The following is a 13,710-nucleotide window of genomic DNA, read 5'->3' as shown; positions in this document are numbered from 1 at the left end:
ACTATTCTATTCTCAACTCCACGCCGACGTGGATAGTGGGGGTATGAAAAGGTCGGAGGACGCGTACCGCCGCCCCTCGCGGGCTCGCTGCGCTCGCCACGCTTCGGGTTCACGTTGATCATGGGGTGGCGTAAACTAATTTTGGGGGGCCATTTCACTGTTCAGGGGTGTTTTGGGGGGTTTCTGGCCCATTTACCATTGTTCCCTATGATGATTTGGGTAAATTGAGGCATTTAACATTGTTCCCTGGGGGAAATCGGGGGTATCGCGTCTGTACCATTTAAGCCTATGGGAAATCGGGGGCATCGCGTCTGGACCATTTAAGCCTTTTTTAGCCGCCTGCGATGCGACCGACCCGATTTTGACTTTTTTCAATGCATTTCAATGGGATATCGGGGGCATCGCGTCAGTCGCGTCGCAGACCACTAAAAATTACACCCGATGCCCGCGATTGTGGCCGTGCTAGGAAACAAGTACCCTGATAATAAATAATACTTTATAAATAAAGGGTAATAATAGCATATATATGCACTGTATGTAGGTGATATGCTCACTGTAATGGATTTATAACCTCATCCTTTAAGGTCACCTACTAAGTTGCGACATTGGTAGACATTAGTCTGCATGTTCTGATGTGTAAATACACTATATTAAACCACCCCCTGCTTGTCGTATGTCAGAGCTGATGCCTCTACAGGCACTCTCACTGATAATGTAATATGGGCAGGAAGGCTGGATGCATCATGTGACCAGCTGGGGATAGGTGACTAACGAAGGTGGAGATGGAACGCGTTATCTCCTACAAGCTCTCTGTTCTGTGTTTTGTCTGAATCCAGTAACTTTCTCATATTCTTAAATACGTTTCTTAACCCTTTGAGTGCCAACATCTGTGAGAGATGTTCAAAATATCCATAAATATGCCAGCATTTGTTATATAAATTAAAAAATATATATATATATTTCCTATATTTATTTACAGTTTCTTATATAGCGCAGCATATTCCATTGCGCTTTCCAATTGGAAACAACAGTGATTAAACAAACTGGGTAATGCTGCCCATACACTTGTGCGATTGCATTCGATACGATCTCGGGTTTCGATTTCCCTTGAAGCTCAGCATTCGATAAATCGCATGAAAAAAGCATTTTAGTGCAAAAACGGTTTGCTTGGCAATTTTCACGCCTATTTTGACAAATTCACTTGGCACTCAAAGGGTTAAGCTATAATGGGGCAGATGTACTAAGCCATGGAGAGTGATAAAGTGGAGAAACTAGCTCCTGTAATTGCAGGAATAATATGGCTTTACTTGTGTCCATTTGGTTACAATTTGTTTTCCTTCACACATAATCTACCTCTACCTGCATATCAGTAATAACAGCTCATTGAGTTTAATTTCCTGATGAATTAAGAGCCATAACCTCAAATAGGCTACATGCTGTATATGAGAACAGTCAGAAACTCACCCAAATGTTAAGTTATCTGCACTTTTATTACTGACATGTTGTTAGGCTGTGAAAAACAGGAAGGACCCTCTCATTCCCTGTTGAATATAGACCTGTCCTCCAGCGTGTGAGTTAAGACTTCCTAATTATTTGCTGTGCAACAGTTGGACACTGAAGTGGTCTGATGGCATCACAGCTGGACATTAGGACGAGTCTCCTCACAGAGGAGGTTTCCCTGGGGAGATCTGGGAGAAAATCTATTTAGAGAAACATAATTCTGCAGCTGTTGCACATGTGTCTTCTGGACTGTTGGGAGAGGTGCTGACATAAATGACCACTGAGCTGATAAGCCCAAGCAGACTGAAGCACAACACAAAGGGGACCCTGTTCCACATTCCCAGTTTAGGTGGTACAGAGTGATCCTCTTTCAACTGACCATATACTTCATTCCCACTATAAAACACTTTGTGGAGTAGACAATACACATTTTGTAAGGGGGGAAAGGCATTATTGCATCTCCATACCCCTGGTTCATTTTGGCATTATGAATGTTTAAGATAATACAGTTTATTTATACTCATTTCTGCTACATAGATACTGGGAGAGTGGGTTCTCACACTCACAAGAAGAAACAACTAGGTAAGGTTTTTCATTTCTACGTGAGATAAGAAGCAAATACTAATCATACCTGAAAAGAGCTCTGAATGCGTAATGGTAAGTTATGCTACCTCTTTTGACTTCAACTCAGTGAACATTTACTGTATATGCTCCAAATGTTCCAATATTATTTTTATAATACTAGAGAACAGTTTTTGCTCTGACTGTCTTCAGAAATGTTAGAGTAGGCAATATGTGCTACAATATCGCAATACTGTTGTTTCCTGCACCTTGACAAAGGGGCTAGTCCCCGAAACGTTGGAGAATGATTTAATACAACATTTTGAAAACCCATTGAGTGCCGCTGTCTGCTTGTACTTCGCTACAACCTTGCTATATATATATATATATATATATATATATATATATATATATATATATGGTACTTGTTTAGTTTCACGGCGGCAGTATGGCCGCCGTGAACTTCCGGCTGCTGCGCTTATTAAACTATCAAAATTAAGGTAAATGAACTCTATGCCAATGAAGATAGTTCATACCCCTACTATCCACGTTGGCATAGAGTTAATTTTAGATAGCGTGGCGAGCGCAGCGAGCCCCGCAAGGGGACTCAGACGCACACCCGCTGCCGCCGTGAAACTAAACAAGTACCATATATATATATATATATATATATATATATATATATATATAAAATCATACAGAAGGTCCGGCACTGCTCAACGGCGTTTTGGGTCGTGGGCCCATCTTCAGGACAATGTCTTGAAGACGGGCCCACAGCCTAAAACGCTGTTGACCTACAGTAAATTACTGCATTAAGAATGCGCCTGGAGTGACATCCTTTTTCTACAAGTATATATGTGTATATATATATATATATATATACGTCATTTTATAATGGAGGTGCTCCGTAGACTGCATGCTTAACATTTTAGTAACAAGTATGTAGTGGAGTAGAATTTTCGGAAAGGAGTGCAGGTTTAATGCCCAGAGTGATTGTTTTATGAGAATCAATACCTGCTTGTAAAAGGCACGATAGTAGGACATAGAGACACATATGGGTAAAAAAACATAAAGCATTTACTAGTTTGTTTAATAAATAAAATAAGTCTGAAAACACTTCTAAAGAACAAATATTCACATAATACAGGGCACACACAATGAGCAGCCCTTGCCCTCTGCTCACATTATATCAGCTGTATGAGGTGTTCAGTAAAACCTTCAGGATTTTATCAGTTTCTCCTTCTGCTGGTTCTCAGATTCTTGAATTGCTGATTGCTCAGTCTTCTGCTCAGAAGGATAGCCATTTTGATGCCAAGATTCTTTCAGCTTACAGGTTCTCCCATTGATATCCGTGCAGCCATTATAACTAGTCCTGTTGGTTATGGTCACCTCATCGGCTCCATATGCCAATGACTTGCTACTGGCTTTGTGCGTCTGTGAAGATTGTGCTCGACCAAAGACATGTTGACGTAGTATCTTACGAAAGGTATGACGGAACTCCCGTATGCGATAGGCGTAGATAAGTGGGTTCACCACTGAGTTAGCATGAGAAAAAAGGATGGCAAAGTACATAACTAAAAGTGGAGGCCGCGAGCAGGCCTCACAAAAGAGAGTGAAGCAGTTGATGATGTGCAAGGGCAACCAGCAGATGGCAAACAGACCCACAATAATGGCCAAAGATTTGGCTGCATGGACTTCCCGCTGCAGTGTTGACCGTGAGCGCTCTCCACATGTCACTTTTAACTCTATCTGCTTCAGCTGGCGCCTTGCTGCCATGAAAATTCTTAAATATATGCCAAGCATAAGCAGAAGAGGCACCAAGACACAGGCAAAAAAATTATAATATACCATGTAATCCATCGTCACGACATTTTCAAAGAGGCACTCTAACATTGGAGGACTACAACGTGAAGAGTTGTCTTGTGCAAGATCCTTATTGTGCCATCCTAACATTGGGGTAAGGCCAATAACAAAGGAAAGCAACCAGCAGACCCCAATGATAATATTGGCTCTTCGGCTTGTCACCAGGCTGTTATATCTGGAAAAAAAGATGAATGAAACTAAAGCGGTGATAGAAAAATCTTAGCTAATTAGTACATAGTGTTCTTGTATGAGGTAAATTGAAAATACAGAAAATTAACACAGGGCCAAAGTAAAGTCTGGGAGAACATAGATATTAATAGGCTATAAAACTTATGATACTATGCAAATTAGGTCAGAGAGGCACAACATGGGAATGTTTCCTGTTTTCTAGAGAAATTGCAAAATCTTCCCATCCATGGGAGAACAGCTGGGTGACTTTGGTCTCCAGGCTAAGCTGCAAGTGACGAGGATGTAGACCAGGCATTCCCAACCACGGTCCTCAAGGCACACCAACAGTGCAGGTTTTAGTAATATCCAGGCTTGAGCACAGGTGACTTAATTAGTACCTGAGTGATTCTGATTAATGCATCTGTGCTGAAGCCTGGATATCACTAAAACCTGCACTTGAGGACCGTGGTTGGGAATGCCTGATGTAGACAGTGTTATTTGGCAAAACTTTGCCAGGGACCTGTAGACATATAAATCCACCTCAATTACTTCAGTTCCATCTCATTAAATATGCATCAAGCATCCCTCTCAGTGGGGTGGTAGTGTCCACTACATCCAAGATCCGGAATCTATCACATTCCAGGCCTTCATGCATATGCAGAATGCAGCCAAACCTTTTCAGCTTGCTGCATCCCACCTACTATACTTGTAGCCTGTTCACTGAGCATACAAAAATTCTTAGTCCAATAACTAATTTAGATTCTTGAAATAGGGTAGCAAGTAGTTTACATAGCACATAAAATAGACAATTGTTAGCGCTTGTCATCACCAATGCAAATCTGTGCGTATATTGCAAATGAAAGCATAACAAATATTTTCATGTTTTGGCCAAAACATTTAAGCTTGCAGCCCAGCATCAAGGGATCCTCAATCTTAGAAAGTTTCTATACTACCATTCTGTATCAAACTAGCCTGGCATCATTGGAGCTTGCCACTAGTCTCGGGCGTGGCCTTGTGACACACCCCGTCTAACATGCCACCCGAGCAGAATCCCGCATGCAGTCAGCCAATGACACTTCTGGTATTTACCAGATGGCCAGTCTGCGTATTATTCACAGTCTACTAGATTGCAGATAAAACGTACTGTACTCTTGTCCCAGATACCAAGGCTGACTTATGAGTCATACCCAGTGAGGGCAGTCTTACGGGGGTTTTCAATCTTGGCCACTATATTTCTGGGGGGAAAAGCGCCATCGCCTATTCAATGCTGCCGTTTCTGAGAGCATTGAAGGCAGATTCTGACATAACAGATCCGATACGCCCATTTTTCGACAATCCGTGGCCGTTTCACTAACAAGCCAGCTTTCCGACACTCAACAGCTAGAATTTTGAATTCCACCTGTTGAGTTTCAGTCGAGATGGGCGAAAATGGCCCGGGATTCCAACTGATGGGACGTCCGCCAGTTGGAATCATATAAGCTTCAGATGGTCTGTCCCCTTAAAAGTCCATAATCCATGTTTCAACTTGATTTCTCAAATATAATTCTACTATTTAATTTCTATAGTTGGGGGAAGGGGGAATTGCTGTTAAGGGCTGCTGACAAATGAATCAGAACCAATGGGGAGATTTATGAAATCTTGGAGAGTGGAGAGAGATAAAGTACCAGCCCGCTTCTAACTTTCACTTTACAAGCTGTGTCTGAAAACCAGAGCTGATTTGTCGGCCCGCTCTCTCTCTCTGAACTTTACCTCTCTCCAAGCTTTAATAAATATTGGTTCCGGTTTTTAAGTCAACAGTAATTAAGTCGACAGTCAATAGGGCTACCACTGTGGATCAACAGGCAAAAGGTTGACATGATCAAAAGGTTGACACAAGAAATAGGTGAACATGACAATGGTCAACATGAGTTTTTCTTAATTGATTTAATTCAGATACCTTGTTCATACTTTACAGTCCACAAGGGCTACAACTGGCAAGCAAAGCGAGCCATGCGAGGGTCAACAGATATTGACATAGACAACAAAAAAAACATGAAAATTTAATGTCAACCTTTTCATATGCCGACTATTTTCATGTCGACCCTTTCACTGTTGACCAATAGTGGTCAACCTGTTGCCTATTGACCCATTTACTGTCAACCTAGTAATCCACACCAATATTACACCAGATTTTAGAAAGAAGAATGGGTCAGATGTATTAAGCCTTAACAAGAGATAAATGCAAGGGTGATAAAGAGAGATAAACGTCCAGCCAATCAGCTCCTTACTGACTTTTTCAAACTCAGTCTGTAACATGGTAGTTATGAGCTGATTGGCTGGATGTTTATCACTCTTTATCACCGTTGCATTTATCTCTTGTTGAGGCTTAATACATCTGCCCCAATGTGTGGAAGTGCATACATAGTTTATATCCATTGTAAGATAGGTCACAGGGTCGGTTATATGGAGCAGGGCCTCATTAAAAAGTTAAGGCGTGATAATATGACGCAATAATGTTTAAGAGTAGGGAACATTTGAAGCTACAGGACATAAATGTAGCTCAAAGTATGAAGGCATATCACTAAGTGCAGGGGCTGTAAAGGCAAATGAAGTGGATCATTCAAAATGACATGGTTGTAAAGAGCAATAGAGGGAGTGTAATGCAGGGGTTATACTTTATGGAAAAATGTGCTAGGTATAGGTACATACAATAAAATAAGAGAAGAAAGGTGACATACACTCGCTATAAAGCAGTTACAAGAAGATATATGTATATATATATGTACAGAATGTGTGTATATAATGGTGAGCAAAATATGTAATGCACTTGATTTACTTGTTCTTTAGAAGGTGTGGGGCTGGTTTCCTGAGTCCTGGCTATAATATTGTGTTCCCACCCTGATAGCCTCTGTACACTATGCGCTAGAGATTGGCTGCCAGCCGGGCAATGATAAGCTATAACAATGGGATTATTTTTTTTTTATTACTATGGGGATTTCCAATTCAAATTGAATTCAAATTGAAGCTGTATATTGGTTATAACCAGTACATGTAACTTAGCATAGTAGAGAGATATTATATGTAAGGTATAATTAGAAACCACAATATGCAGCATATAAATAGCAGGAAAAAAATAACATGTGCCTATTAGGAGGGTCTGTGCAGAGATTGCTTAAACTGTTTGGCAGAACATCATTCAGTATTACTTTTATGGGGACTAATAATGGTTGTATAGAATGATGTGCCAAATCATGCAGTAAGTTGAGCTAACATGGATGCTCTCCTTTTGGCATCCAAATTCTTATGTTATAAAAGGAAAAACCAGAATGACTCACCTGAGCGGGATGCGGATGGCGATATAGCGGTCTGCGGCAATAGCAAGAAGGCTAAAAATGGAGCTCTGTGTCAGCACCAAAACAAAGCAGGCAATGAAGAGACAGGCATGGAAAGTGGCACAAAATCCAGTGCTAATTGTCACAGCGAATGGGATGGCAAGAACTCCCACTGCAATATCTGCTGCAGCCAGTGACACCACAAAATAGTTAGTTGCATTTTGTAGGTTGCTGTTAATGCACACCGCCCAGCACACTAGCACGTTGCCAAGAATGGCCAAAATGGCAATGATCACTTCTAAGATTATATAAGTCAGGTCCGCCGTGTAAGTTTCATTCCCCACCTCTAACATGGTGATGCTGACATGGGGTAAAAGAGCGGTGGTGCCTCATCAGTCATTGCTGCAGTAACTTATTCTTTTTTTGTGTGGTATGCCGGGTGCAGTCCTGACACTGCTCAGCTACACTGTACTGGCTCGGAGGTATAACTCTTGGCGTCACCAGTACTTTCTTCCATCATATATTCCCATGTTCCACAACTTGGTATGTAAAATGCAGCATTCCTGGTGAAGAGAGGAATGATGTAAACAACACTGTACTATAATATTATATTTGTTGTTGGACACGTATACCCAAGACTATAACAATTTTCTGTAACTATAATAACAACATTCCTGTCAGGTTTGTGAACATTGTAGACTCATGTCAAGGTTTAACATCATATTAAAATAGTAAGCACATAAACGCATCCCAGACACAGCTCCAAAACCAGAAGTGGAACTTTTGTATGTAGATCATCATATTATTGATTTAGTGGTTACAAATAAGTGATTACATTGTGTGCCCAAGCACATACCCAGCAGTATCAGTTCTCTAGAGTGCTAGTTCTGTGTCTTTTGTTTACCCTCCCCCTGGTTTTACATGTTATCAGCACAAAGCACTTAAACGCCCTCAGACCTGGGACTGGTGCAGGGCACAGATAGTGTACACTATGAGTAAACAAGACCTGCATAGGACATAAACATCTCCCAGTTCCCACAGCTCATATATTACGTTTGCATACTTAGCACACATACAAAATAGAACAACATACCCAAACCATCAATAATACAGAACAAAACAAACAAATATGATATCTTATCACAAGCAACCATGCTTTGCCAGCCCCAGATGTGCTCACTGCTTTCTTAATACAACCAACATCTTCTCACCAGGAATGTCAGGTAAAATAACCCCAGTATAGACATCTACCCCTCCATAGGCCATCTTCCTCCACAGTTCCAGCAGGTCACTTGTAACAAAGTACAGGAGGCATTTCTGCATAGATTCCCAGCAACATAAGTGTAACCCACTCTGACATTAGCATTACCAATGTATTGTTAAGGGTGACGGATGACCCATTGTTGATGCCTAACACCAATTTAATAGCTAACCTTAGATGGACAGCTTGGACAAATATATATGTGGTATAATACAGCTTGTTCTTCCGATTCTACCATGGAACTCACTAAACTTTATTTATGTTATTAAAACTCACTTTGTATTATTCTCAGTGTGCAGCTAAATATGAGCACGACCTCTCAACAAGCTAAATATATATAACCCATCAAGCTGGAATAACATTTATTAGTTACCTGGAGGACTTTCCTGGAGGTACTCACTCAAGTTTACCATACACACTGTCCTGTCCCAATGCAAGCCCCTTGTAACTTCCTATCGCTCATACAATTATCTTATTCGCATACTATAAATACAAACTGCAGACAATATTGTTGCAAAAATAAAAAAAGTATGAAGTGCCACTGCATAGCATATATATCGTGCTTTATTATGGCCAAACAGGTGATTTATGAAAGACCAAAGGATGATTATTACAAGAGTCCCACTGAGTGCCACTCTGCCCCAGTCATAGCATGCAGATGCAGGACATAAAAGTATACTTATATCTGCCATGTACAACACGCAGCCATGAGCCATACAGCAGCCTGACTCACCTTCTGGGGACACCTGGGGTTCTCCTCACACCGGTGGGAGAGCGATCAGACCGATGCCCTCATCTCCTCTCTGGGCTCCTGAGCCTCATTGCTGCCAATCTCCGCAAGCTGCTTGGCTGCTCTCTCCGTCCCTCCTCCTTCTCCCTCCTCCTCCTCCCCCCTGCTGTGTCTCACTCTACTGTCTCTCTTGCCGGCCACTACACACACATACACACGTTGCCTTTCTCACACATACGTACACTGAGCTTTCTATGTCATTGTTCTGATACCCAGCCCACGTACACTGCACCTCACTATAAATAGAGAAAAATATATATTCGTGGTCAAAGTCATCCTCTACTGCATTATACACTGAAAGAGGGCCAGATGTATCAAAAAGTGATAAAGTGGGGATTGATAAACAATCAGGGGCTGATTGGTTATTTGTTTAGCACTCTCCACTGTATCACTTTTTGAAGCTTAATACATCTGGCCCAGACAGTTTAATATCACTAGATATCACACATATGTACAATACGTTTGTATGCAGAACACTGCTGCCATTCTGTTTTCTGTCATCTTAAGTGAAAATGATTTTTCATTGCCCACCAGTCCATATCCAAAATACTATTATGAATGCCCACAATAAAGCCATGCTTTATTACAACTCATCCTCTGTATTCTAGTTTATTTATAGTCAGGGACAGAACTATATAGTATAAAGCAATAGTTTGTAAGGGTCCCTATGTACCAACTAATTGTGAGAAATGTATACAGCACATATAACTTACACAAGGAAGATGGGGCCCCCTCAGCTCTGGGCCCCATAGCAGCTGCACTCCCATCACCAGGGCAGCCGAGAGAAGGGGGGAAGCGGGTACAAATTACCCGGGCCCCGGCTCGCTGGAGGGGCCCCGCAGGGGCCATGGCCCGACCCCTCCCTTTCCCCTCCGTCCCTCCCGGGTAGCAACAGCAGCACACACTTGTACAGTATGTGCTGTGCTGACAGCAGGCTCAGCATGAGTGTCTCACTGACAGCGTGAGAGGCCATGCTGAGCCTGCTGTCAGCACAGCACATGCTGTAGGTATGTTCTGCTGCTGAGATTACAGTTTTTAGAGTTTTCTTTCACCCTCCTGTAAACATTTGGGGGGAGTGGCCTAAGTGCGGGAGGTGCCCACACCTCCCACACTTAGGCCATGACCCCAAAATTTTACCGGGGGCCCGGCATTCCTCTCGGCTGCCCTGCCCATCACCTATGGTGGTAGTTACGCCTTTGTTTATAGTTCAGGTTAGTGTCTACAGAATGCCTGTACTGACCCCCCACAAATTCAGGGTTTATTAATAGATGGACAATGTTATGGCGCACAGTCAGTAGGTGGACACCAAATGGTCGTGGTACATTAGGCGGACAGCATACCTCCCAACAGTCCCGATTTTATCGGGACAGTCCCGATTGTCAGGGCCTGTCCCGCTGTCCCACCCGCAAGCGGCAGTGTCCCGCGGTGTGGGGGGGCTGTTGGGAGTCCCCCCTGTCAGCTGCTAAGCAGCGGGGAATATTCCCTATCTATTCCCGCAGCCAGGGGGCTGGGGGCATGGCTAGAGGCTCACAGAGCCTCTGGGTCATGCCCCCATAGCGGCAAAATGGGGGCGTGGCCTCGCGGGAGAGCCGCGAGTATAGGCCACGCTCCCAAATTAGGCCACTTAGAAAAAACAGCAACAACAAAACATCAGTTTTGCTGTGCCATCGATGTAGGGAAACCATCTGGTTCTTCCCCATCGATGGCAAAAGTATTCGACATTGACCATAAACCATTGATGATTTTGAATCATCAATGGTCAATGGTCATCCCTAGTTTTACATCAGCTGGAGAGCCACAGGTTGGCCGGGATCGGTGTGGAGCATTGTCATGTTGACCTTTAGAACCTGTCAACCTTCTGCACTGTTGATCTTTCATCTTTTGTACCTGTCAAGCTAATGCATATCAACAATGTGGTGTTCATTTATTGACTGTAGATAAATACTTTGTTGATTTATCATCTGGATACCCCACAAAGCAGTAATCAGGGCCAAAACTAGGGTTTCTGGTGCCCGGGGCAAGACATTCATATATGTGCTTACAGACAGCAGAAGGGTGATATTAAACCAACAAACAAGACAATATATCATATATTATTATAAATAGGGACAGTGCGCGCCGAAGGCGCGCGTTAAAAATTTAGGGCATTTTTTTTTTTTGGGGGGGGGGGGAGTGGTGTGGTCACATAGTAGTATCAATTCACATTACAGCACACACCGTTATGCCCAGTACACATTCCAGCACACACCGTAATGCCCAGAGCACATTACACCACAAACCGTAATGCCCAGTACACATTATAGCACACACCGTTATGCCCCCCAGTACACATTATATGCAATGGTTAATTGCTGCTGCCACTGGATAGAACACTGTCCCTGAATGATACACAACATGTCACACTGCAATGTCCAATATGTCACAAACATACCTCCCAACACGAGGCAGAGGAGAGGAGAACTAATCCCAAAATTAGAGGGTTCACCTACTACCGTGGTACTCCTGCGAGGCTACATCTCCCATTTTTTCCGCTATGAGGGCATGGTCAGCTCTCTAAGAGCTGTAGCCACATGGGGTGCGGCCATGGAAAATGGAGGTGTGATACACATATGCCCCCAATAGTGCAGTGCCAGATACACATGACCCCAAAAGTGCAGTCCATGATGCCCATTATACCTATGCCGCACACTGTGATGCCCATTATAAATATGATCCGCACCGTGATGCTCCATTATACATATGCCCCACACCTGGATGCTCATTATACATATGCCACACACATGATGTCCATTATACATATGCTCCACAACATGATGCCCATTATACATATGCCCCACACCTGGATGCTCATTATACATATGCCACACACATGATGTCCATTATACATATGCCCCACAACGTGATGCCCATTATACATATGACACACACCGTGATGCTCCATTAAACTTATGCCACACACATGATGCCCATTATACATATGCCCCACAGCGTGATGCTCCATTAAACATATGTCACACACATGATGCCCATTATATATATGCCCCACAGCGTGATGCTCCATTAAACATATGTCACACACATGATGCCCAATATACATATGCCCCACACCTTGATGCTCCTTATTAATGAGCATCAATGTGTGGGGCATATGTATAATGGGCATCATGTGTGTGGCATATGTTTAATGACTCATTAAACTTTAATGAGTCATTAAACATATGCCACACACATGATGCCCATTATACTTCAGTAGGTACTATGCAGGCTGGAGTCAGACACAGTTTTAAAATGAAACATTGATTACCAGATGCAGGGAGATGATTTGGAGGAGCAGCGGCGTTGACAGCATGTCATGAGGGAAGGAGGGAGGAATAAAGCGCGATTTCTAGCGCTGGCGATAGTAGGAAGGCAAGTGCTGCTGTGTGCTGTTCCTCACTCCGCCGTCGGGAAGCGCTTCATCGCTTGGCGGCAGGAGGTCACTATTTGACCTCCTGCTACAATACGTCAGCCCAGCAGCGGGACACGGGCTACATCAGTCCCCGGAACCCCGCTACCCCGCAGGCTGTCTCCTGGACCTGACAGCGCCCCCCCCCTCCAGCGCCCGGTGTGCGTGACCCCCTAGCCCCCCCCCCCCCCTAGTTACGGCCCTGCAGTAATCACCATGTTATACTCCATCCAGGCCCCTTCTCCTACTTGTTACATGCTTGTTGCCAGGGGTTACATGCTTGCATTGTGGCATTATTATGCCCATTCCTACAACAGCAGAAGCAATACTTTTGATAGGGAAGAACAGAAGAAATGGGTGCAGCCAGTGCCGTAACTAGGTCTTTGGGGCACTGTGCTAGAAAGGGAATTGGTGGCCACCCCTCATACTCAAAAAGGACAGTGTGCATAAAAGGCTCGCTTAAAAAATTTAGGGGCATGGCTTCATGTGTAAGGGGCGTGGCTACATATTGTGCACCCATAGGTCAATGCTGAGAATACTACAGTGAATTCCAAATAATACAGAGGACATCACAGTGATCGCCATAAAATATAAAGAGTATCAGCAACCGTCATATAGTATAGAGATCTTCAGAGACCACCATACATGGAGGACATCACAGTGAATCCATAAAATACAGATACCATTACAGTGACTGCCATATAGAAAGCATTAATGAATTCTACATTATACATTCAGCATCAATTAGGGTAAATCTGGGCTTTCTGTCACCAGGGAGAAATAATCAGCTCATTCCACTGGCGCATAAATG

General features: G+C 43.2%; 1 protein-coding gene across 1 annotated transcript; it reads right to left on the bottom strand.

The window, feature by feature from the left end:
- Nucleotides 1–3,130: 3,130 nt before the first annotated feature.
- ADORA2A (adenosine A2a receptor) lies at nt 3,131–9,569 on the bottom strand. The gene is made up of 3 exons (XM_083148101.1): nt 9,398–9,569; nt 7,407–7,966; nt 3,131–4,099 (listed from the first exon to the last, which is right to left on the bottom strand). Exons 2-3 carry the CDS (start codon nt 7,754–7,756, stop codon nt 3,280–3,282), a joined length of 1,170 nt encoding a protein of 389 aa, XP_083004227.1. The 5' UTR covers nt 7,757–7,966; nt 9,398–9,569; the 3' UTR covers nt 3,131–3,279.
- Between the last annotated feature and the right edge of the window lie 4,141 nt (nt 9,570–13,710).

This window comes from Crinia signifera, chromosome 1 (assembly GCF_055691185.1).
Source record: "Crinia signifera chromosome 1, ASM5569118v1, whole genome shotgun sequence".
In the NCBI taxonomy this organism is placed as follows: Eukaryota; Metazoa; Chordata; class Amphibia; order Anura; family Myobatrachidae; genus Crinia; species Crinia signifera.
The sequence above is the reverse complement of the archived record's forward strand: the minus strand, read 5'-3'. Positions and strand labels throughout refer to the sequence as shown.